The sequence below is a fragment of the Mytilus californianus genome, unplaced genomic scaffold, assembly GCF_021869535.1.
Source record: "Mytilus californianus isolate M0D057914Y unplaced genomic scaffold, xbMytCali1.0.p SCAF_4, whole genome shotgun sequence".
Lineage (NCBI taxonomy): Eukaryota > Metazoa > Mollusca > Bivalvia > Mytilida > Mytilidae > Mytilus > Mytilus californianus.
The window spans coordinates 45687232-45714419 of record NW_026262690.1 but is presented as its reverse complement, the minus strand read 5'-3'; the positions used below and the strand labels follow the sequence as shown (position 1 = coordinate 45714419).

Genomic DNA, 27188 nt, shown 5'->3' with positions numbered 1-27188 from the left:
GTAATATACCTGTTTTCTAACCTGTTTCAGTATCCTGTGTTAGTGAAGCTCAATATTTTGTCAATAACTCCCAAGTTTTAAATTGTAGACAGCATTCTATTGTGCTAAGGAAATAAGAGTTTAAAGGCCTTCTAACCATCATCTCTGAACAATGTTTTACTGAAAGAGAAGGTATTATAAGGTCATGTTAGGCCACAGGAAAATCAAAAAGTATTAAAGTCTATCAAAAAACTTCCTTCAGATGGTTATTAGACCTATTTCTGTCAGATTTTTTATACCCTGTCTTAAAGAGGTGGAATATTGTGAACCACTTGTCCCCCCATCCTTCACAGTTATGGTTTCCTGTTGATAATTAAAGTACAGCTTGACCAAATGTTTGCAATTTGAATACAATGTCTCGGACCAAAAAATATTGGTCAAGTCGGATTTTGACGATTTACCCTCAATGATTTCAATGACGCCTTAATATTTTCATATCATAAAAACAGAAATTTTTACAGCACATTTTAAATCCAAATTATGTTGACAGATTTTCGAGAAAGCTCAATTTCAAGTGAAAAATTGCAAATGCTTTGCTGCTTATTAGGTGAGGATTGTTATGATTTGTTGGTACAGATTTTAAGACCCAATTTTTTTAATATTTAGGGGTCGGGTGGGAATTGGGATTTCATGCTTTTTTTATTCCCGCGTACTCTACCAAATTCATTATTCCTGAAATATAAATAAAAGCATCTGTGAAGTAACATTTACCTCAGATTATGTGAATTAGTGTATTATATTAAAACAAAAGTTATGGAAAGAATACCCTATGTTAATAGCGGTTTTCCAATAAGTTTGTTTTCCTTTGCTGTCATACTTCAGTGAGATTTTATTTTGAACCACTTTGGGATAAGCTGTTTTATTCTTAGATATAAAATGGACCCGTCCAAACTAGTAAGACGTTGAGTGGCAAGTAAAAAAGATGACCACAAACAATTTGGAAAATTCTTGTTTCGTAGCTTGTATGAAAATTTTTCGTCCATTTCAATATCGAAAGTGGAGCCACCTCAGTCCTGGCAAAAAAGTAGAAACAATAACCCTGTCTTTCACATTTAATGGGTGTACTTTGCGGTGGTAAATTGTTATTTTTTTAGCCCAGCACGTTTGCAATTGGCTTAAAATAGTTTTTTTTATTATGCCCCGCCATAGCAGAGGGGGCATTAAATTTTACCCTTGTCCGTCTGTACGTACGTACTTCCCAAAATTGGTTTCCGTTCTCTAACTTTAGTTTGCCTCAACTAAATGTTATGAAACTTATACACAATGTTTATTACCACAAAACACAGATCAAGTTAGAATTTTGGTGGCGTCACTTCTACCGTTCTAGAGTTATGCCCCTTTACAAATGGAAAAATTGCTGAATTTATCGTTTCTGTTCTGTAACTTTAGTTTGCCTCAACCAAATGTTATGAAACTTATACACAATGCTTATTACCACAAAACACAGATCAAGTTTGAATTTTGGTGGTGTCACTTTTACTGTTCTAGAGTTATGCTCCTTTATAAATGGAAAAATTGAAAAAAATTATTTTCTTCTAAATATCAGGTAATTTTTAAAATTGGAGTTATCTTCCTTTGTCCATGTTTATAGTTGAATCAACTACAATCAATGCTTTATAAAATGCAATGTTTAATTTTGACTTCCACTGATAAAACACAGATCAAGTTGAATTTGGGTAGTGTCACTTTAACCATTATTGAGTTATGTCCCTTTATAAATCGAAAGATTGCAAAATATTTAGTTTCCATTCTGTAACTTAAGTTTGCCCCAACTAAACATTATGAAACCTATACACAATATTCATTATAACAAAACTAAGATCAAGTACAAATTTTTTGTTTCCATTTTCTAACTTTAGTCTGCCTCAACCAAATGTTATGAAACTTATACACAATGCTTATTATTACATAATACAGATTAAGTACGAAATTTGGTGGCGACACTTTTACCATTCTTGAGTTATGTCCCTTTATAAACACAAAAATGGCTGAATTTTTTGTTTCCATTCTCTAACTTTAGTTTGTCTCAACCAAATGTTATAAAACTTATACACAATGCTTATTACCACAAAACACAGATCAAGTTTGAATTTTGGTGGCGTCACTTTTACTGTTCTAGAGGTATGCTCCTTTATAAATGGAAAAATTGAAAAAAAATTATTTTCTTCTTTATATCAGGTAATTTTTAAAATTGGAGTTATCTTCCTTTGTCCATGATTATAGTTGAATCAACTACAATCAATGCTTTATAAAATGCAATGTTTAAATTTGACTTCCACTGATAAAACACAGATCAAGTTGAATTTGGGTAGTGTCACTTTAATCATTATTGAGTTATGTCCCTTTATAAATCGAAAGATTGCAAAATTTTTAGTTTCCATTCTGTAACTTAAGTTTGCCCCAACTAAACATTATGAAACCTATACACAATATTCATTACCACAAAACTAAGATCAAGTACAAATTTTTTGTTTCCATTTTCTAACTTTAGTTTGCCGCAACCAAATGTTATGAAACTTATACACAATGCTTATTATTACATAATACAGATTAAGTACGAAATTTGGTGGCGTCACTTTTACCATTCTTGAGTTATGTCCCTTTATAAACATAAAAATGGCTGAATTTTTTGTTTCCATTCTCTTACTTCAGTTTGTCTCAACCAAATGTTATAAAACTTATACACAACCGTTCTAGAGTTATGCGCGTTTACAAATAGAAAAATTGCTGAATTTATAGTTTCTGTTCTCTACTTAAGTTAGCCTCAACCAAATGTTATGAGACTTACACACAATGCTTATTACCACAAAACTCAGATCAAGTTCAAATTTGGGTAGCATCACTTTTACTGTTCTTCAGATATGTCCCTTAAACTCCCTTTATAACTATATGATATGCAAGCGGGGGCGTCATCTGTGTCCACATGTGGACACTATCCACATTTATTACTCAATCATTCACCTTGATTTTGATCAGTGGCAAAACAAAAGTTCTAGAAGAACTAAGCTTTAATATGTCCATAAAACTCTAGTTAAAGTTAACAGATGACAAAATCAAAGTACAAGAAAAACAATACAAAAAAAGTGTTGTAGCATTAAGCTCAAAAATACAAGACACAATAATTTAAAAAGCAAATTTGATTGACAATTCTTGCACTTACTTTATAAGTATATAAATTTATTAGTCCCCTACCGACAAGTCGAAGGAAATTTATTAGTCCCCTACCGACAAGTCGAAGGGGACTCTAGGTTTGCACTCCGTCTGTCTGTCCATCCGTCAGTCTGGCAAATCAGTTTTCCACACTTTTTTTCTTCATGCTTGACGATCTTGATTTGATATTTGGTGTATTGTTTTAAAATGACAAGTTACAGATCAAGTTCGAATTTTGTTCCGGTCTGATGATTTTGTGCAGAGTTATGGTCCGTTGACTTAGAAAATTCACTCAAATAATCTGTTTTCTGTACTTTTTTTCCTCATGCTTGAGGATATTGATTTGAAAATTGGTATATAGTTTTATTATGACAAGTTACAGATCAACCTCGAATTTTGTTCCGGTCTGATGATTTTGTGCAGAGTTATGGTTCTTGGACTTCGAAAATTCACTTGAATAATCAGTTTTCAACACTTTTTTTCGTCATGCTTGAAGATATTGACTTGATATTTGTTATATAGTTTACACCATGACAAGTTATAGATCAAGTTAGAATTTTGTCCCAATACAAATAAATTTAAACCAATAGGGGACTATGTATTGCCATGCAATACTCACAGAATGCTTGTTAAATATGTAGTCTTGTTTCTGGCCAAATTACAAAAACAAGTACAAATGTATCTCAGATGAAGGATTCTTTTATTTTGTTCTATTAAACATAATCCTAGAATTACCCTCATTGCACTGCAAACACACACACATTGAACCATATTAACGCAGAATAATAATTACAACTTTATGGATTGTTTTCTAGTTATGCAACTGTTTTTCAGATGGTTTATTAAAAGAAGATGTTTTGATGTTGAATTTTATACCAGATTTGAAGAATCATTGTGGAAATGTTAAAAGGGAATTTATATTTGTTATGGACAGATCAGGTAATACTGTTGCAACCAATTTTTGTGGTCGTATAATGTTATGACATTGTCAGTGTCTTCGTTGTCGTCCTAAGACATTTGATTTCCAGACAATAACTTGAGTATAAATGTATGGATCTCTATGAAATTTTACTTCAAAGTTCCATACCAGAAAAGGAAGGTTGGGATTGATTTTGGGGGTTATATCCCAAATCATTTAAGAATTAGAGGCGAAAAAACTAGGATTTTCATGTTTCCGGACTAGAACTTGAGTATAGTCTATGGATCTACATGAAATTGTACCACAAGGTTCCATACCATAAAAGGAAGGTTGGGATTGATTTTGGGGGTAGTGGCTCTAACCATTTAGGAAAAAGGGGCCAAAAAACCATACTTTTCAAATACTTTGTATAAATTGTCTATTTCTTGACATATTTCAATGTGGTTTAATTCAAAGTCTTGAATACTTGGGATTCTTTGATATGCTGAATCTAACAGTGTATTTAGATTTTGGATTTGGCCACATTGAGGTCCAAAGGGTCCAAAATTAAACTTTGTTTGATTTCATCAAAAATTCAACTCTGGTTTCTTTGGTATGCTGAATCTTACTGTGTGATTAAATTATTGATTTTGTGCCCAGTTTTCAAGTTAGTCAAAATCATGGTCCAAAATTATTTTTGTATGATTTCAACAAATATTGATTTTATGGGGTTCTTTGATATGCTGAATCTAACTGTGTACCAGGGCTTCCAAAATTTCCTGACGTCAGCCGGACATTTTTCAAAGAAATATTTTTGACGGTCAATGATCAGCTGGATACTTAAATGTAACTGAGAGGATGCATAAATTGATATATGTGTCTAAATAATTAGTAGTGTTATATGCAATAAAATTATTTATAACTGTTTTGTTTTCTTCATTCTAAAAATAAATAAAATATTATCCTCGGTATTGTGTCATTTTTCTGTGTATCGTAATACAGTAACCATCATTGCATCAATCAGCTTCAGTACCTGACTGTTCTCATGTTTTTGTTTCTGTTTAATCTATCTTCTCTCTGTGAGTACTTAACACTTTGTAAATTAAGGCCATCTTATTTGAAACTGTTGATGTTGGCTTTAATTGCAGTACAACTTGATCATCAATACACGTGATACTTTTCTTTTTGTGTATTGATTACCTGACCACGTGACTTTTACAACTGATGCGGTATTTATAGATAACATTGAGGAGGCCCAATGAAGGATATTGTTTTAAACCGTGTAAAATCTACTGAACAGTGATAACATTTTTCTTTGTACAATTTCCCAACCTGATTTAGAAAATAAGGAATAAATAAAAACATACTCAGTTGATAAATAATTTAATGAATAACAACATGATATTTTATGTAAGCATATAACAACAATAAAATATCAGAAGAGCACAATGTTGACAAACACACGCAATAAATATTACAATGAGCACATTGAAAAGAAGCACAGATCACAGCACAAGATTAGAAGTTCATTTAGTCTAATTTAAGATTTTACATTCATGAGCTTGCTAAATGCATTGTTCTGATAAACATGGCGGTTACGAACGGATTGCCATTTGCGGATAGCAGGAACAGGGTCAAAGTCTTTAACATCTACACCTACTAAGCTTATCCTCATAAGTTGATCTAAAGCGTCAATACCTAGACTACACCTTAGTTTTGTCTTGATAATGTTCTGCCTTGAAAAACCCCTTTCACATTCAACACTAGAAACCGGCAAAACACGTGAAATTTCCATTAGCGAAATTGTATTTGGGAACTGGTCTTTTCTTGAAATAATTGCAGTCAACAGATCGGCAAACGAAAGTCCCTTGTAGTTGTTGAAGATCAAATACTTAAGTATGCCCCATTCTATTTGTAGTTCTTCTTGGTTGACTATACTATAATGGTCTCCGAGACACTCTAACTGTTGTTCACCGTAGCGAGGAAGGTCGTCAACACTACTTGGAAAGTTCGACGGTTCAAATACAGAGAATGCTTCGAAAATTTTGTTGTCTGGAAATCGGTCACGAATGTTATCATGTATCAATTGGGCACATTGCACGGCTCTTGTCTTGAGATGAATGTCACGGTTGTTACGTTTAAAGGTGATAGTGTTGAAGCTGTCAGATTGGTCTGTTGATTTTAGAAATTCGGCACATAATGGTCCAAATGAAGGAATCTCGGTTAAGTACTCGGCCTCTATTGCCATAAGAAAAGAGTCAACTAATTGTTTCACGGTGGCATAAGACAAGTCACGTTTTTGAAGTGATTTGCTGAGCTGATTAATTTTACCAAACAGGTCGGATAAAAAGTAGAGCATGAAAAAGAACTTGTATGTTGTCATACTGTTGTGAAGAGAATTAGCCACGATGTCGGTGTCACTCTGGTCGCCTAACATGTTTACAATGGAGACAACAGAACGGCGGAGATTGTCTAAAGCGTTTCCCATAGAAAGCCAGCGGACTTTATGAATATCAAGCGGATTTAACAAAGGATCATCTATTATTAGTTGCCATGATCGTAGTTCGGCAAGGTTTGTGGGTGAACGTTTGTAATACGAATATACAGTGCTAACAATGCTTTCTAAAAATTTAATGTCCGGAATTTCTTTTGCCGTGTCGACACAGGCTAATGCTAGGCGGTGAGCTACGCAATGAACCTCTACTAAGTGTGGAGAAGTGTCTTTTAAAAGCTGAGATACACCTCCATGCTTTCCTATCATAACCGACGCACCGTCAGACCCCATGCCGAATATTTTAGACAAGTCTACACCAAATGACTTTAAATAGGCAATTATATGTGCAGTAATTGACACGGCGGTACCAGAAGACAAGTTCAAAAGTTTTGTAAAACTAATTTTCAGTTCACCAGCTTTGAGGTATGATAAGTACAAAATTAAATGTTTTTGCGTAGCCAGATCAGTTGACTCGTCGATCATAATTCCCACGGCGGGACTTAACTTTACGTCGGACATCACCTCTTTCTCTATAACATCGGAAATTGTCTGAATAAATTCGGAGCAGGCATTGTTCTCTTGATATAATTTAGAAGTGATCACGGCACCATTTAACTTAGTTAAATCATTTATTGACTGAAATTTGTCCATTGGTAAGTTTTCTTTAGCAATAAAGTAAGCATTACGGAACAAGGTGCACATTGCGTTGTCAGTCTTTTCATGAACTTTCTCAAATACTGATACAATTGGATTACTTTTGGAAGCTGTCTCTAATTTAAGAGCTTGAACGTGGTCATTGCTATTAGCATGCTCTACAACGGCTGACTTTCGAAAATTTGTCGAACCAGGCTTTACAAAGTTATTTTTAAGTTTATGTTTTTGACAAATGTCACAAAACATGGCATTTAGCATACTGTCAAATCTTAACCATAAAAACAGTTGTAACCATTTATGAATAAAGCTTCTAGCATTTTTAGCAGATTTCGAGTTTTGATCGGAATCGTCACGTTTACGTTTGCCCATGATGGCAGATTTGTAAAGTTCAATTTGAGACAAAGTCTTTATAACAGTCGGAGATTGTCATGATTGGATATTATTCTTTATGATTTTAATTATAAAAACAGTTTTTAAAATGAAAACAAGAATAGAGAACGCCCCCCTTATTTATTGGACAACTCAGCTTGGTATACCCAAGCGAAGCTATTCTCGGTGTTTTTCCTATATATTTTAGTAAATTTTCCCCTCGAGAGTACCCCAGTATTTAACACGATGTACAGTGTTAAATAAAATAATATATATCATACTTATTCATTTATAAATATCCTTATTTGAAGAATAACTTTTAAATATCAGGATACTGTTTTAAACTGGATGCTCATTTAAAATAATATCTATAAATCATAATTAAATAGGATGTTGTTCCTTACACGCTTACATGTTTGACCTCGTTTACCTGATTACCTTTATGTACATTGTTATGCATCATTAATTCTATTGATAAAGACAAGCTAAGGACACCTCATCAAAGGTAACAAACCTGTAATCAGTGAATGATTTATGGCTTCAATATAACTTATTGAAGGGATAATTGTTTGACAGCTTGGTGTTATTTAAATAAAAGAAAACGTGTTTTTTCTACTTTTTATTGATGTACACAAGCTAAAGACCAAGCCGTACATTTATGTACCCAGAGGATTAGACTAACTGAGACACTTCAAAGTATCTGAAATATGCTGCTTCTGTTTTATTAAACCCAATTATGACCGAAATATCTTTGTGAAATAGATTGCCACAATTATAAACTAAAATGCCCAAACGGACATGCCCAAAGCCCCAAACGGACATTTTTATCGATCGATAGTTGGTAAAAATTGAAATGACCGTTTCATGAAAATGCCTTGAATAACAAAATGTGGCACACCAATTCTATTTGACCGTTTGAGGCTGAGAGCAGCCGGTCATTTTATGAATGTTTCGGTCAAGTCCGGAATATATGACCGTTTTGGAAGCCCTGCTGTGTACCCGTATTTAGATTTTGGATTTTGGAATATGCTGAATCTAACTGTGTATTTAGATTTTGGATTTTGAACCCTATTATCAAATTGATCCACATTGAGGTTCAAAGGGTCCTGTGGAGCATTTTATTAACCGGATTTTCGAAGGAAATATCGGTTATTGATTTGGGGATGTACGGCGGGCGGACGGGCGGCTGCCAAACAGTGTCTCCTCAATAACATGAAAACGCTTGGACAATTTTTTTTCAAATTTAGATATGATGTTACCTGTGACTAAATGAAGGTCAAGTTCAATTTTTGATTTTAGCTTTTCCCCTTGTTGAGTTATTGCCCTTTTTAATATCCAAAAGAGGTATTTTTAATGTAATTGAGTTATTTCTCATTGAACAGCAATGGTTAATTATATATATAAGGTTTGATTACACTAACATGACTAATTTTCACCTGTTGATAGATAAGAGCATCTGGTAAATGTCTCACACAATTATAATTGGATTGACAGATTTATTTGAAAATTTTCTGTTTTCTAAGTGTTGATGATTATAAGCTATATAGGACTGTATAAATAAAGTTAGAAATTTACTGTTCATTATTAGACATTTTGAAGATAATTACAGAAAGGTTTTATAGATTTTTAAAAGACATTGTATTAATGAAAAATAAAATTTTGATTTTTTTTTTCTTTTCTTTGGTAAATTGTTTGAAGAATTTTGTGGTAGGTTTGTTTGTTATTATGTTAAAACTAATTTTCTGAATGCTTTGTATATTTTTTCTTTTCTTTGGTAAATTGTTTGAAGAATTTTGTGGTAGGTTTGTTTGTTATTCTGTAAAAATTAATTTTCTGAATGCTTTATATATTTTTTTGTTGAAGTAAGCTCCTTTAAAAACTAAGCTTATATTGTCTATTAATAAACATATATTTAGATTTCTGATTTTGGGCCCAGTTTTCAAATTGGTCCAAATGGGGTCCACAATTAAACTGTGTTTGATTTCAACATTAATTGAAAATATATAGGGTTCTTTGAAATGCTGAATCTAAACCTTTATTTATTTTCATTATTAATTAGATAATATCACATTGAGGTCCAAAGGGTCCTAAATTAAACCTTTTGTTTAATTTCATCAAAAATTGGGGTTCTTTGATATGCTGATTCTAACAATATTTTAGTGATTGCATCATATCTAATTTTAGAGTATTTAGTCATCACTGGTTGTTTATTATTATGATTATTGATTATATGAATTTGAGTTATTATATGAATTTTGAGTTATTTCCCTTTAAACAGAAATGAGTATTTCATAAAAAATTTAATTCTTGGGGTTCTTTGATATGCTAATTTTTACAATATACTTAGATTTTGAATATTGAACCATAATAGGTAAATGTCTAATTTCAAATTTTTTAGTTCTTTGACTACATTCATTTTGGGTCACAAACCTATGCTGTGTCAAATATTCAATCACAATCCAAATTCAGAGCTGTTATAAGCTTAAATGTTGTGTCCATACTTGCTCAACTGTGCAGTGTTTGACCTATGCAGGAAAATCCGGTTTGCTGTCACTCTGACAGCCTCTTGTTTTTAATAAAGCACAAACATAATTTAAACCAGTTACAGAGATATTGATTATCTTGTAAACAAGCTTAGAGAAAATAAAAAAGCAATCAGTAAATTTTAAGGTTTTGTCTTAAATTTTAGCTCACCTGGAGCAAATGGCCAAGTGAGCTTTTCTCATCACTTGGCGTCCATCGTCCGTAGTTGTCGTCCATCATCGTTAACTTTTACAAAAATCTTCTCCTCTGAAACTACTGGGCCAAATTTAACCAAACTTAGCCACAATCATCATTGGGGATCTAGTTTTGAAAATGTGTCCGATGATCCCGCCTGCCAACCAAGATGGCCGACATGGCTAAAAATAGAACATTGGGGTAAAATGCAAGTTTTGTCTATTTCTGAAAACCGTTATAAAAAGAGAAAATCTGCAAAAACGTTTCGAATGTTGAGAGCTAGCAATTGTCTGTGTACGTCAAAACTGTCAGACAACTTCTTATAGGAGTTATTGCCCTTAAATGACATATTTTACAATTTTTTTTCTTCATGTTTGCCTATTATCTTGGAAACTATAATAGATACAGAGAAACTTTAAAATGCAAAAATGATCAGCATGATAAGTTCTACAAACAAGTCTCATTGTCGAAATTGGCTGTCGACTCCTTATTACAGTTATATCCGTTGGATGATGATTTTTATATAAATTTTTTGCTTTTTTGCCTTGTATCTTAAAAATTATAATAGATAGATAGAAACTTAAATAAGCAAAAATGATCAGCAAAATAAGATCTGCAAATTAGACAATTTTGAGGAAATTGTTTGACAACTCCTTATTGGAGTTATTGCCCTTTGATAACAATTTTTACCAATTTTTTTGAGTTTTGCCTTTTATGATAAAAATTATAATAGATAAATAGACACTTTAAATCACAAAAATGATCAGCAAGGCAAGATCTACTAACAAGTCAAATTTTGCCGATATAGTTAGTAGACTGTCGCTCTTCATAGGAATGATTGCCCTTAAATGAGATTTTTTTCCCTCTTTTGTGTGTTGAGCAAAAAGTAAAGAAGATAGAGAGAAACTAAACAGACTAAATGATCAGTAATACAAGATCAACAAAACAGAGATTTTTGTCATGAATGCTATTCTCGTCTACAATGTTGGAGAGAGTCCTTTGTTAAATATGCACATAGACAAAGGTGAGCAACACAGGCTCTTTAGAGCCTCTAGTTATTATACCCCTTGCTCCAAAGGTGGAGGGACTGTACTGGTTTATCTTACTCAGGAACTACAAATTGGCTTTTCTAGAAACTTGGTAGTGATAGTTTGAATATGGCATGTTGTTAAGTTATTATTGCTGTTGTTGCATAATGTTGAGCATGTTATAATTCTACATTTACATATACAGGTAGTATGGATGGAGATAGAATGGAGAAGTCTAAAGCAGCATTACTCCTTTTCTTGAAGAGTTTACCTGTTGGATGTCTTTTTAATATTGTATCATTTGGAAGTGATTACAGTTTTTTGTTTGACAGGTAAGTATTGAACTATCGGTAACGTATGATGCCAATGGTCCATAGAATATTACACATGAATCTTAAGATTGGGCAATGCCTGCCCCTACTAAAAACCAGGGGAAATTCGTGTTTTCATGAATTATAAGCTTGTACTGTTCCTCTAGTAACATCTGTTGACCAAACTAACAATGTTGTGGTGAAAAATGAAAAACAAACCAAAAGACAGTCTTACAAAACAAAACATAGAAATCTAGAGAAAAACTAAGAAGAACCCCACCATTAACCAGGGGTGATCTCAAGTGCTCAGGAAAGGTAAGCAGATCCTGTTCCACATATAACATCCGTCATGTTGTTTATATAAGTGCAAATTCACTGATGTCACATATTGAATTTTAAAGATATGTATGTCCAAATTAATAAGTTCTCTTTTGTCTGCATTATTCATAAGAGTTCAATCTATTTCAAAGGTTTGTACCAGGAATAAATGACAAGTTGTGAAATATGCACACATTGAATATTTTTGGGTGGAGTTTGTGCACTTTTGAAATGAAAAATAATATGGAAAATGAACATTGTAAAGGCTCTCCTGCCTACATTTCTAAGGGTATTGATAAAAGTTATGTTGAAGGATAACATCAACAGTATCTCATAAGGATTGGAAAGGCAGCATGGATTGAATAATTGGGAGTTTCGCCCTTTGAAACGTAAATTAAATAGAAAATCAACATTGTAAGCTTTTTGGCACCTACATTTCTCATCATAGTCTAATGAGATTTTTGTAAGCAATACTTTTAGACAAATTTGAAAATCAGCATGGATCAAATCCATGGAAATCTTGTTTATAGTTAAGTCATCAAAATATTCTATATTTTTCAGAAGTCAACAATATAATAAAGAAAGTCTTGCTGCTGCAAAACATCATCAAAATGAAATGATGGCCAACATGGGTGGAACAGAGATTTTATCTCCATTATCAGCAATCTATAGCATCGAGAATAATAAAGACTATCCAAGACAGGTCTACTTGATATAGAATTAGAATTATAAAAAAAAAAAATAAAAACCAATTGTTCAGAGAACAATTGAAGGTCTTTCCACCCCATAAAACATGTATTTTGATAAGAAAATATAAAAATCGAGTTTAAAATGTCATTTCCAGTGTCAGATGATAGCTAACTGTGCGCTGATTCCAAAAATATATGGTTTCAATACACTTCTTTTAGAAATAAGGGAGATAATTTGTTACTTCCAGTTTCAAAAATGTCACTTCCGGTATAATATGATAGTTTTCTTGACACTGATTCCCAAAATATATGGTTCTATATACTTTTACATCAAATAAGTACAAAAAATAGCTACTTCCGGTTCACACAAGGTCACTTCTGATTGGCTTTTTCAAGGTCAACCTAATGCAAGAAGTCCCATGGCTCTATCATTTACAAATATAAAGGTCAAAATCTAGAACGTCAAATTTACCTATGACCTTGACTTAAATTTCAAGGTCATCAATTAACGACCTAAAATCAAAAGACCCCTAGGTCTGTACTCTACATGGTTAATGAGTTATATCACCATACAGCTAGTTTTAAATATGAGAGGGGAGAAAACTACCATTTTATGTCAATGTACCCGTTCAACCAAAAATTATGTGTGACAACATGTCGAGTATAACAATTTAGTAAAAATATTTTGTCGATATCTTATACGGCTTCTGATAATAAGTTAAAATCAAAATTTAGAACATGACCTTGACCTTTGACCTTGACCCAATTTTTCTTTTAGTGGACCAAGGACCTCAAATCAAAACACCCTAGGTCTCTATCACTTATGGTTTACAAGTTATAAATACATATCACTTATTTCAAATACATAAGGGGGAATAAGTCTCATATGGACCCTTCGTAAGACTTCCGTCAAAATTAAACATAACATTCTGAGGATATAACGAGCAATTTGGAAAAATAAATTTGTAGCTTTCTTTTACGGTTGCAAAGGAGATCTCATAACAAGAAAAACAGCGTTTGGGGAGATAACTCTTACAAAGAAAAGTGTTCAATTAAACAGGATCAGCTTCAAAAGGGTATAAACTGTACAATATCATATACAAAATATTTAAGCGACATCCTTTGAAACATCAATACAGCGCAAGAAAAAAATTAGGCGGAAGAAAAAAATAATCAGAACAAAAGCAAAAGGTCTTTCCAGGGAAAAGTGGAAAGACCTAATAATAGGAAATGCCTGCATTTTATAGGGTTCTTTTAGAATGCCAGTGATCTCTAAACCATGTGTATAATTCTTTCCAGAATAAATATGTTGTCAAGACAAAAATAGATGTATAAGGTCTATTAAAATCAATTGATAGAATTCATCCCTACCGCCCCTCTGGAATCACCCTGCATGCTTTTTTTTATTTGGAAAATTTATGATTTCCAGGTTTACTCATTTTCGTTTCCATTAACCACGTCGATAATTTCATTTTATTAGCTCACCTGGCCCAAAGAGCCAAGTGAGCTTTTCTCATCACTTGTCGTCTGTTCCCAGTCATCGTTAACTTTTACAAAAATCTTCTCTGAAACCATTGGGCCAAATTTAACCAAACTTGGTCACAATCATCATTGGACTTGAAAAATGTGTCTGATGACCCCGCTCGCCATCCAAGATGGCCGACATGGCTAAGAATAAAGCATAGGGGTAAAATGCAAGTTCTGTCTAGTATTTTCAATACCTTTATCAATAGAGAAAATGTTGAGCTCTTCCAATTGTCCATTTATGTCAAAACTGTCAGACGACTACTTATAGGAGTCATTGCACTTAAATGACAAATTTTATAATTTTTTTCATTTTAGTTTATTATCTTGAAAAATATAATAGATAGAAACTTTAAATTGCAAAAATGATCAGCAAGACAAGTTCTACAAATAAGACTGCATGGTCGAAATTGTCAGTCCACTACTTTTTAGAGTTATTGCTCTTCGATGACGATATTTCCTTTTTTTTTGCGTTTTTTGCCTTATAACTTAAAAATTATAATAGATAGATAGAAACTTAAATAAGCAAAAATTATCAGCAAGACAAGATCTACAATTAAGACATATTGAGGAAATTGTCTGATGACTCCTTATTGGAGTTATTGCCCTTTAATGATGATTTTTACCATTTTTCTTGCGTTTTGACTTATATGATAGATACATAGACACTTTAAATCACAGAAGTGACCAGTAAGGCAAGATCTACTAATTCAAGTTAATTTTGCAGATTCAGAAAGTAGACTGTCATTCTTCATAGGGGTCATTGTCCTTAAATGAGGATTTTTTAATTACCCTCTTTTGTGTTTTGAGCAAAAACTAAAGAAGATAGAGAGAAACTAAACAAACTAAATGATCAGCAGTACAAAATCGACAGAGATTTTTATCATGAATTCTATTCTCGACTACAATATTGGAGAGTATCCTTTGTTGAATATGCACATAGACCAAGGTGAGCAACACAGGCTCCTAGTTCAAAACATCCTGTTACAAAATTCGGTTTTTGTATTTCTTCTAGTATATATAACCAAAATAATGCATAAGTCAATATATTCTGCTACTCTGTGATGTTGGAAGATAAAGTAGTTGAGAAGGACCTGAAATATTCGGGTAATGAGTAATGAACATGTTAAAGAACACAAATCACGGTATGTCACAATTTTCAGTTATTAGAAAACCACAGTGACTTTGTGTCAGAAAATTTGGACTGTGAATAGTATCAAAAGGGCAAGAACTGTGACATACATTGGTATAAATAACATGACTGGAATAAAGAAATTGACACAAGCACGAACTTATGCAATGATAATTTACACTGTTTACTTTAGGACGGTATATTGATTACAAAAAGTCAACCAACCTATAGTCAGATATACCCTAAAATGCCATGTGAGCTTTTCTCATCACTTGCCGTCTGTCATTGTTAACTTTTACAAAAATCTTCTCCTCTGAAACTATTGGGTAAAAATTAACTATAGTTGGCCACAATCATCGTTAGGGTATCTAGTTTTTAAAATGTGTCTGACGACCCTGCCCACAACCAACACGGCCGAATTGGCTTAAAATAAAACATAGAGGTAATTGTAAAATGCAAGTTTGATCTATAATCTGCTCTCAGTAGAGTAAATCTGAAAAGGCAGAAATGTTCAAAATGATGAGATCCACCTATTGTCTATTTACTTCAAAACTGTCAAATGTTTCTTATAGGAGTTATTGCCCTTTTCCTATTTGTATGCCAGTCTACTAATTAATCTTAGTTGGCCTTAGCTATATTGTGTAATTGTAAAAAGTTCTCCAAGATCTAGTATTTTTCAATTTAAAAGTAAATTGTTTCTTTTTCAGATTTTTCTGTTAACAGATGGTGAAGTTGGTAATACTGAAGATGTTGTAAATCTAGTTGGACAAAATTCTCATAATTCAAGGTGGGGTATTGTCTAAACAAGTAAATAAAAACATTTAATGTATAATGGTGTGCTTCATATTGCTAAATAATGAGTACATATGATAAGTTATGATTTCTGAAAATAAATTTTCAAGAAGTTGTTTGATTGATTGTTGGTAATAAGAGGCCAATTGGGATAATGGTCTGGGAAATTTAGACAACCACTGGAAACCAAAAAATGTTTTAATAATTTCAAAAACTGCTGGTATATATAATTCAGTTATTGATGGCATTCTACTAAAGCAGAGCAGGGAAATGGAAATACTGATGTCTTTCTAAGTTTGTGAAATCTCTATCAAATGTATTTTAAATAAATTTATGTCAGAGGTTTACTTCAGCAATACCTCAGGGAAATTATAAAAAAATCAGGACTGATATTTTTTAGGGAGCTTTGCCATTAAAAATGTAAATAATAATCTCCATTGTAAGTGCTCTCATGCCAATAATCCTAAATTATTTTATTGGGACCTTAATTTAAATGTAAGTTTATTGAATTATTAAAATTTCATGTGCTCTCATTCCTATGTACTATTTGAGTTAATGAAAGGAATTTCAAAGGTTTTCATCAGCAATTTCTTGGATGAGTTAAAACATCAAGAGTTGATCAAATATTTTTGGGGTGATTATGCCTCTTGGAAAAGTAGATAATATTGAAAATTTACATTGTAAGTGCACACATGACATGTCCAATTGGAAGTTAGATGAAGCTTATGTCAAATGTTTAAAATTAGCAATATTTCAAATGAGGTTGAAAGTAAGCCATGATCAATTATTTTTAAGGGGCTTATGTTCTTTGTATGAGTAAATTAAATGGAAAATCAATATTTCAATTGCCCTCCCCCGTAATTTTTCTAATTTTAATTGTATGAAATTTATGACAATAATTTACATAGCAATATTTCATATGAGTTCGAAATCAGGGTTGAGTGAACATTATTGTGGACTTTATATCCCTTTGAAATGTTAGCAATAATCAATAATGTCTGCCCTTTCACACTTACATTTCTCATCAGTTATGATTAAGGTTTACATTAGAAGTATTGTGTATCTATAATTATCACTAGAGATATGCCCCTTTAAGATATAAGTGATGTGGGAAATTCCATTATATGGGTAGAGGATATTGGCTACTCTGTTGCAATCTTGTTTACTTTGATAGAATAACAATTCAGATAATTTTTTGTTGTTTATGACAACTACAATTATGAACAAAGGAAGATAACTTCAATTTTAGATATTACCTTAAATGGGTTCACATTGCAGAATTAAAGCAATCTTTACCCACAGTACTCACAAGCACTTTGATTTTTGTGAGGAGTCCGGCTTTGGTCATTGTACTGTGCAGGGTATTGGAAATTCCTGTTATCCCTTTTTAATGGTAATTCTACTTTATATATTTATAATCATGAACAAGATATTGTACTTGTATCAATAGATGAGTTTATTCCATTTATTACAGAGTATTTACATTTGGAGTTGGTCATGGAGCTTCTACAAGTCTGATCAAAAATGTAGCTAAAGCTGGTGCAGGAAGAGCAACATTTATCAAAGATGAAAAAGACAACATGAAAGCCAAGGTTTGGATGACTTTAAAAATTTGTCATTAGTCAGTACTGAAACATAGGTCAGAATGATAACTCTATACACTCTTTTAAAGTTCACATACACCCTATGGTATTGAAGAATCTAGCATTTTTTACATTGCACATTTTTCCTCATTTATATGTTTCAGGGAACATTGTGTACAGAGTTGGAAATTATAGCCCGCCCGACCGCCCGAGACGGCCTATTTTACGATCGGGCGGTCAAAAATTAAATTTCAATAGTCCGGTGGACGGTCTATTTTTTGAAGGTGGCTAGGATTACCTTTTTCTATTTTTGGAATGAGTTCTCAGTATTACCCCATTCATAACAGCACGTAAGAAACATGACTGCCAATTAACCTTGTACTACCACGTGTTTCCACACGATTTCTGCAGGGAACATGGTGATACCTGTTGTTTGTAAGATCCGCACTCATTGGCTTGTTGGTATCGAATCGTCCAATCGCGATCGCGTTTATTAAATAAAAAATAAATATATATAAATAAATTTGTTTTGGTAAACTCGATGTCTTTACGACAGTACTTGGGCCTTTTGTCGCCGAAAAAGCGAACTGCTGTTGACTCAACAGAAAAAAATAAATTGTATGATCAGTCTAAGAGGAAGCGGATAATTGTTCCTGGTTGGAAAACGGAGTTTGAGTGGTTGATTTGTGACGACTCGCATGGTAAAATATTTTGTCAACCATGCCGTTCAGCGTATGGGCCCTTGGCAGTCAGAAAAGTACCTGAAAGATTTCGGCGATATGCAAAAGGCCCGTTTGTAGTTGGTTGTTCAAATTTAAGGCACGATGCCCTTACTACACATGCAAAATCCAATGGCCACAACTACGCAGTTGAATTTCTGAAAAATCGAGGACAACCAACAGGAGAGAGTGTAGCTGAAAAAACAGTACAAACCCTCAACAAGGCATCATTTCATAGACTTGAAAAACTATTTAGGAATGTACATGCCGTAGCGAAAAAGTCACGGCCTATTTCTGATTATACATGGCAATGTGAGCTTGACATCCAAAAGGGTATTGACTTAGGAGACACCTACAGAAACACCAAAAGTTGCAAAGAATTTCTGGTTGCTATTTCGGAAATTGAAAGGGGTAAAATTGAGGAAAAGATTGAACTAGCCAAATTTTATACCCTTATGTCTGATGGATCCACTGATGTTTCCGTTATTGAAAATGAAATTGTCTACATTCATTTTGCGCATAGAGGTATTGCCTACTGCTATTTCCTTGGGCTCATTCAGTGTGAGTCTGCTGATTCCAAAGGAATATATGCAGCAATTCTACAAGCTTTGAATTTCAAGAACTTGACGGTCAATGATATTCTTAAGAGAACCGTAGGATTTGCTGGGGATGGCGCATCAGTGAACACGGGACAGCTGAATGGTGTTATTGCACATTTTCGAGAAAATGCTTCCTCTTCTGTAGTCATGGTCCAGTGCATGTCACATAGAATTGAACTTGCATACAAAACTGCTTTCAAGGTATAAAAAGAACAAATTATTAGGTTTGTCTTGTGTTTATTCTTACTTTATTCTTTTTCTAATAAGGGTATGTTCTTTACTAGTATACTGTTAATTGAGGTACGTTTGACTAGATTAAATGCAATCCAAACATTATTATTTACAACTTCTGGTTTTTCTGTTAAAGCCTCCAATTTTTATCATTTTGTGTATCAATCTTACACTGCCACAACAATAAAATACATTATAAATTAAATTTAAATAATACTTCATTCTTCAACATTATGTCATCTTCATAACAGTAATACATGAAAAATTTTACAATAGTTATGTAGCTCTCTAATAATCCAAAATAATTCCAAAAATCCACTTTTAGGTAGCTCCAGTTTTTACTAAAGTCTTTAGTCTCCTAGATGATCTGTTTAAATTTTACCACAAAAGTCCTAAACAGACAAGCAACTTGAAGCAGACCTTTACCGCACTCAAGATCAAACAGACAATGCCAACAAGGATTGGTGGTACCCGATGGTTAGGACATGTTCAGACTGCCCTAAACAGTCTCTGGAAGGGATATCCTGCATTTGTCACTCATCTTGGACAGGTAACCATAACGAATTGTCAATGCACTTAGATTTAGAATTAAAAATAATTCGGCTTCGAGCATCACTGAAGAGACATTAATTGTTGCTATGTGCATCTGCCAAATCTGGTCACTCACTCACTGATGCAGCAAAATTGGTATTTTTAATTTTACATGATTTTTCAATTTATTTTATATTTAAAAAATGAGTACCATACATGTAAGGTTTGTAATACTTTTCTCATACATCAGACAATGATTTTATATTTATACTTTGCCAAGTGAATTTTTCAATGAAGACAGTATTTTTTATATTTTATGCTTTAGCTTTCTTTTGATTTTCTATGAACTCATTCCCTCTTAACTGGTAGTCTGAGTCTGTGCATTACTTATATACTACATGTACACATTTCCTTTTCAGGTTTCATTACACAACACTCAGAGTGCTACACAATCCAAGGCAAAGTATCTTCTTAAACTTCTCAGAAGCAAGAGTGTTATTGTATTTGCCCATTTCATTAATGATGTTGTCAATGTACTGACCAAGCTTTCCATGTGCCTGCAGCAGAGAGCTACTTGCCTTTATGAAGTTCACCAGGATCTAGAGTGTACCATAGCCAATATACAAAAACTAGAAGCAAGGTTCATTTCTATTCAGCTTTAAACATAATGCAGGCTTGCACATTATCAGCTTCATTTTCTCTTTGTTTGTCCTTTACCAATAACTTTTTTATTGAAACTTATCCAGATATCACTTACATGTTTTAATAATCTTTTATTATTTTTTTCAAGTGTCATTCACTTCTTACAGTGCAGTTCTTAGGAAAGGACAAACAATTAGACCTTAGTCTATTAACCATGTAGAGTATACCATATTGTTTTAATGCACTTCTATATCATATGCTTTTAATACACTTCTATATCATATGCTTTTAATACACTTCTATATCGTGTGCTTTTAATACGTCTTACCTCATGTAATATATGCATATATAATAATCTGCTTTGTCTATATATCTCACTAAAAACCTAATGCACTAATTATATATCTGCATATGATTGACAGATTGTTTTTTGTTGATCATGGACTCGTGTTAATATTCACAGCTAACTTTTTTATAGGCCAGGTCCAGAATTAAGGAAAGTTAGAGAAATTATTAGTAATGATGGCAAATTTGAAGGTGAACTCCTTGTGGGAAATGATGATTGTGAGGGCCAAACAGTAAAGGTCTTAAAAGCTTTGGTTGAGAGTCTTCAAAAGAGGTTTAAGGATGTAACAGAAGGTGTAAAACAAGCTACCAAGATTGCTGATTTAGCCTCATGGCCTGCAACTATTGATAACGAACCTGGTATATTTGAAAAAATCAGGGCAGATCTGTTCTTTTAAAAATTAATTTCTTAATTAACACTATCATGCTGATTTTTGTTTTTATTAAAGTCATATTTTATAATGCTTTGCAAACAGAAATTAATTTTCAAACTCCTTGAAATGTTGATTTCTCTACAAACCTGAAAATAAAGATAGATATTGGTGAACCATATAGACTAAATATACAGTTTTCTCTGTGCTACAGCAGCAGTTCCAAATTTCCAGACAGTTTGTTATTTCTAAGTACATGTACCTAATGTATTTGCAGATTACAATCACAGATCTTTGACATTGCAGATTTTCAATTTCATTTAATAAATTTGCAAATTTGATTTGAAATTGGAAGTGTTATCTATTGCAGAGTTTGGTGATGAAATGGTGAGCAATCTGGTTGACCACTATAGACAGTTATTGGATCAGACTGATGGTGTAGATGTAAGCAACATAGAACCAGAGTGGACAATATTAAAGAACCTATTATATAAAAAGTGAGTTAAACTGCAATTAGAATTCAGTATTAAATGTCAAAAATGCTGAGTTTTGGTGAAAAAAAAATGTTCAAGTATTTTTTGTTTTACAGATAAAGGGCTTTGAAAAGTCAACCAAATTGCTTATACCATCTCTATTCATGATTCATGCAATGATATTGATAATTGCTGTATGTCAAAACACATTGTTTTAAATATTTTATGGCTATGTATCTATTTTCAGTCATAAAGTCCATGAGATGAATTGGAGCACAATCAATGATCTGTACCAAGACAAGTGTGCCAATGCACTGAATGTAATAGATCTAGTGTTGAGTCTACCAGCAGGAACATCAGAATGTGAGAGGGGATTCTCACAAATGAAAATTATCAAAAACCAATGGCGTAATAAACTGAAGTCTACATCAATGACATTACTGATGACAATACAATTGCATTCAGATCCAATTACACAATTTAACCCTGAACATGCAATCCACCAATGGAACAAGGGGCTAGAAGACGACCAAACTTCATGCAAAAAAAGGTGAAAAAAACTGTTGTTCAACAGATGGAAGAAATAATGAATGTCATTGAGGATGAAACACAAGAACTTACAAATACTGTAGATAATTTGGAAACTGCTGCTGCCTGCCCTGACAAAGCTGCTGACTCTGACAATGATTCTTGTTTTTCTGACATGGAGGAGGGATTTTATTCTGGTGATGAGATTGGTACTGGTAGTGACAGGAGTGACATTGACTGAGTTTCAAATATTTTGAAAATGAGGAGCAATAAAATTATAAATGAAACCAAAATTTTATTTTTATTTGCTTAAAAGTAATTTTGTGGAACAAAGGTACAAAGAAAGGCATGCTGAATTACACTGAAGACAAACTAACACCCCCAGTGCCCACCCCAAATTCTAAAAATGAAATCACACCTTGCTTCTGAACAAATGGTAATTAGGCTTAGCAGTGTCTGCTTAAATGTGCACTTGTAAGTCTTGACTCTTGTTGCAGTGTGTTTTACAAAAGCAGTCATAAGTCATTTTCATCACAAAAAATCCTCAAGTTTTTCTAATAATACTTCTAGTCATTAAAACATCTCAAAACACAAAAACATAATTTAGAATCTTGAAGGAAAATGGGTTGGATTTTTATTGCATTAATTTTCAGGGCTGGTAAATTTTGATCAGGACAGGTAATTTTTTTATGCAGCCAGCCCTGTGGTCTGGTAGACATTTCCAGTGAGTTTCCTACCCTGTTGTGTATTAAGAAGCGAAAATTGAAAATTACGAAAATGGCCATGACATCCAGTAACACTAATGTTAAATTCAAAGATCACACAATAGAAATAGAAATGTTCCAGATCTCTACGACTTGTGTATTTACAGTATTGGTTTGAGCATGATCCCTTTATTGAGATGGTTAATCAATAAAGACCTAATGTTTTTAGAACAAATTACGTCAACATGAAATCATCTTCTATCAGCCAAGATCAATCTTGCAATGTTTATATGTACTCCATACACAATACCCATTGTGATGAAAACTTCTCAGCTAGAGCTGGTAAAGTGCCAGGAAAAATAACAATACAAATAGTAATTTCAATATGAATACTGTAAATTCAGAAATTATTGTGAGGTTTTATTAATGCAAATTATGCGACTGGTAGAGAATTGCAATAATAAGAACTTGCACTCTGATATCCAATACTACAACTGGGTTCAGATTTTCTTAAAATTGCAATAATTAATCTTTCATTTTTGTTTTTTCTTCAAAAATCACAATAATAAATGCACGCTATAATTTCTGAATTAACAGTATAATAAATTAATAATAATGAATGTTAATCCAGAAAAGCACTTCTGACCCTAAAAAATTAAAGTGTTACTTTCATTTTATAGGTGATTAGAGCTTTAGAGTTTTCCATGGAAGACAGTTTGGCAGATATTGTTTTGGAATGGAATCTTCCTAAAGGATGCACAGCTACAAACATCCCTTCACAACAACCTAATGTATTTAATGGAGATAGACTTTCCATTTTTGCTCTTCTTCAGAATACAAATAAAGCGGTGATTATCATTGACTAATCAGTAAATTAATCTTTTTTAACAGTTGGTATTTGTTTGAAGGAATTTAACAAGACTAGACAAAACTACACTTCTGCAATATTCTATTTAATTTGATAATCAACCCGTTATTTTAATTTCTAATGCTTTTTTGTATTGAACCATTGGCCATTATGAACTTTTGCCTAAATCAATCAGCATTTGTGATTTTGTCATATGATCTCAACTTCATCAGTGGTTGTCTTTTTTTATATTTTAGTTTATTTAGTTAGGTCGTTTTATTTTATTGTTATGAAATTGTGTGTGCATATAGAATTATTTGAATTGAAACTCAATATCAAGAGTATTATATATGTGACATTTATACTTCTAATGATGCAACCAATTAAATGTTTCTAGAATGAATTATAGATAAATAGATTGCATGTGAAAAGAGCCATGAGTTTCATTATTTTCCATTTTAAAAGAGATATTCAAAATTCCTTCTTAGTTCATGATTTTTGTTTTAACTTTTATAGAAATCATCTTCTGATTATGTATCAGTGATGTTTTATATTGGAATTTCTATTTAGCTGCTTACATGTTGCACTTGGAAGACTTATATCAAGTCTTACCTTTAATATCCATATTCATATAAAACATTATTATCATTAATTTATATTATTTATCAGTACCTGTATCATATATCATATATACGTTTTTGTTTGTTTCAACTTGCTTGCATCTCTTTTCAGAAATCTGTTGAAGGGTCAGTAACTCTGAAAGGTTTCATTTCTGGAAAACAACTGGCTCATACTATGGATATCAAAGCCTCATCTTATTTACATCCAGATTTGCCAATTCATCGTGTGGCTGCAAAACACCAAATTAAAGAGCTAGAAAATGGTCAATTATCAGGTAATAGTCTACAGAAATATTTCAATATTTATTAGCTGACATTTATCATTGTTCATTTGCAGGGTTCAAAATTTGGTGTTTTCTAAATCATAAATAAAAGAAAATGTTTGATGGAATGGAATTTAAATGAGATGTATAGAACCACTTACAACAGACTAAGATTCTTTTTAGTCATTTGTATACGCCCGTTTACGGGACGTATTATGGTATACCTCTGTCCGTCCGTCGTCAATATTTCGGACATTAACTCAAAAACGCTTTAACCAATTTGCATAAAACTTTGGTGAATTATTTATATCTATTGACGTGAGCTCCCTTTTGATTTTTATAAATTTTAGATTTTACGTTTCCAAGTTACAGGGTTTTATTAATAAAAAAAAGGGGGGTTTTCCAGTTTTCTGACAATAACTCAAAAATGCTTTCAGCAGTTCTCATGAAACTTTGATGAATTGTTGATATCTATTGATGTAAGCTCCCTTTAGAATTTTATAAATTTTAGATTTTACATTTCCGAGTTATGGGGTTTTATTCATTAAAAAAGGGGGGATTTTCCAGTTTTCAGACAATAACTCAAAAATGCTTTCAGCAATTCTTATGAAACTTTGGTGAATTGATTATATCTATTGATGTAAGCTCCCTTTAGAATTTTATAAATTTTATTTGTTTATAGTCTGACAACAGATTTACTAAGTATTGCGCAACAGCATAGTGTATTGCACAACAGCAAGAAATCTTTAATTGAATATAAATTCAATTCATATAACCAATTTCAAGTTCTTTGACTACATTTATTCAGAAACCTATAATATGTCAAATGTTTAATTACAATCCAAATTCAGACCTGCATCAAGCTTGAATATTGTGTCCTTTTTTGCCCCAACTGTTCAGGGTTGGACCTCTGCGGGCGTATCCAGCTGCGCTCAGCGAAGCAGTTTATTCACTTTTACTGTTCAAGCGTTACTGTCTGAATTTATATGGTTTAGGGGTGACAATTAGAAAACAATTTGATTGAATATTTGTCCCTGATCATTGGAAAATAATATACAATTTGTGTTATTGAAAGATTGTATTATTTTCATAGACAACACTAAAGAGAAGATCATCATCATAAGTACAGCAGCCAAAATCATATCTAAATACACAGCCTTTGTGGGAGTGGATGTACAAACAAAACTCCCAGTAACTAATGTGAGTAGTTTCAAAAGATTTTAGGTTACAATTAACAAAATATTGTGTTATCTCATTGTCACATATTTTGTATGCCCCAACCACTTTGTGTCAGGGAAATATAGTGTTGCCCTTTTACATCATTCTGTCCTTCTGAAAGCAAATAATTGTCTTCACTTTTTAGATTTTACAAAACATTTCCTCTTCTGAAACTAACTAATATAGCTGATATGGCTAAAAAATTTAACACAGGGGTCAAATGCAAGTTGTGCTATCTTAATCACTGTTCTAGAAAGCGAAAATCTGATGGTTGCAAAAATGTTCAGAATTTCAAGATCAACTACTGTCCATTTTGACAAAAAATGTTAGATTTCTTATAGAGTTGTTGCCCTTAAATGAAGATTTTTTTTTTTACCAATTTATTTTTATTTTTGGTTATTATCTTAAAAACTATAAAAGATAGAGAAAAACTTCCTTCAGCAAAAATGATCAGTAAGACAAGATTTACAAATAAGTCAACATGGTCCAAATCGTTATTAAACTTCTTATAGGAGTAATTGTCCTTATATGAAGGGTTTTTTTTAACAATTTGTTTGTGTTTATGTCTATTATATTGAAAACTATAATTGATAGAGAGAAACTTCAATTATGATAAATAATCAACAGGACTAGCATTACAAATATTTTCATAAGGACGAAATTGTCAGTTGACTCCATACAAAAGTTATGCCTTTAATTGACGATTTTACCCATTTTCATGTTTTGAGCAAATGTTGTAGAATTGCTATTGTTGAAGATGCAAATAAATTCAGGTGAGTTTTCATTATGTTTGAAGATTTGATTTTTGGTACATAAGTAAGTGTATAGTGATGACTTGCATGTGGAGTTTGCTTTACTTCGTGTTGACCCTCTTTCCACATAAAACAGCCTTTGGACAGAAAATCTCTTGAAAATTATACCTGTTTGGATTATTTTTTGTAATACATGTATTTGCTGATCTTGGGCTTATTTTTGGTACTTTTGTGTTTAATTTGGACTTAATGATTGAGTTTGCATTTCACCCTGATTGACTGATTTTTTACAGTCTAGGACTTAAAATATTTCAAGAAAATTGAAATTGTCCAGACTGTTTTTATGCTCCACCTGTGAAAGTAGGGGTCATACTGTTTAAAGGTCTGTGCTGTTTTATCTATCCAGTATCATACTTAAGTAGGTTACTTATATGTAATATAAGTATTGTTTATTCAAACAATATTTCCAGCCAACTTTGATAATTAATCTTTCCAGTAAGCATGCTGACATCTTGGATACATTTAATTAACATACACAGACCATTTGCTACATCTTGAGATTAATTTCTCAGGCATTTGACACTTTGAAGTTACACTGCAATCTCACCAGGGGACATACTAATCTATTCTTAATCAGATACATATT

General features: G+C 32.5%; 3 protein-coding genes across 6 annotated transcripts in view; 2 read left to right on the top strand and 1 right to left on the bottom strand.

Moving 5' to 3' along the window:
• The window catches only part of LOC127738111 (von Willebrand factor A domain-containing protein 5A-like), a 100791-nt gene that overhangs the window by 22913 nt on the left and 50690 nt on the right, over positions 1-27188 (top strand). For all 4 annotated transcript variants that reach the window (XM_052249239.1, XM_052249238.1, XM_052249241.1 and 1 more), the window contains exons 8-15: positions 4024-4128; positions 11556-11682; positions 12541-12682; positions 16032-16111; positions 17591-17708; positions 23523-23690; positions 24422-24584; positions 25666-25772. In XM_052249239.1, coding sequence (XP_052105199.1) covers positions 4024-4128; positions 11556-11682; positions 12541-12682; positions 16032-16111; positions 17591-17708; positions 23523-23690; positions 24422-24584; positions 25666-25772 — 1010 coding nt within the window. The remainder of the gene's footprint in view (positions 1-4023; positions 4129-11555; positions 11683-12540; positions 12683-16031; positions 16112-17590; positions 17709-23522; positions 23691-24421; positions 24585-25665; positions 25773-27188) is intronic.
• Positions 5455-8596, bottom strand: LOC127738113 (zinc finger protein 862-like). The gene has a single exon (XM_052249245.1). The coding sequence runs from the start codon at positions 7602-7604 to the stop codon at positions 5628-5630; it is 1977 nt and encodes a 658-aa protein (XP_052105205.1). The 5' UTR covers positions 7605-8596; the 3' UTR covers positions 5455-5627.
• Positions 18797-21625, top strand: LOC127738120 (zinc finger protein 862-like). The gene is made up of 4 exons (XM_052249252.1): positions 18797-19218; positions 19574-19798; positions 20199-20419; positions 21508-21625. The coding sequence occupies exons 1-4, from the start codon at positions 18874-18876 to the stop codon at positions 21515-21517; spliced, it is 801 nt and encodes a 266-aa protein (XP_052105212.1). The 5' UTR covers positions 18797-18873; the 3' UTR covers positions 21518-21625.

What these genes read in the sequence shown, in the direction of transcription:
- LOC127738113 (XM_052249245.1), bottom strand. Translation starts at nt 7,604, where the DNA reads ATGGGCAAACGTAAACGTGACGATTCCGATCAAAACTCGAAATCTGCT.
- LOC127738120 (XM_052249252.1), top strand. Translation starts at nt 18,874, where the DNA reads ATGTCTGATGGATCCACTGATGTTTCCGTTATTGAAAATGAAATTGTC. An exon ending in CATACAAAACTGCTTTCAAG is followed by an intron (nt 19,219 to 19,573) that starts GTATAAAAAGAA and finishes ATCCACTTTTAG; the next exon opens with GTAGCTCCAGTTTTTACTAA. An exon ending in TTGTCACTCATCTTGGACAG is followed by an intron (nt 19,799 to 20,198) that starts GTAACCATAACG and finishes TTTCCTTTTCAG; the next exon opens with GTTTCATTACACAACACTCA.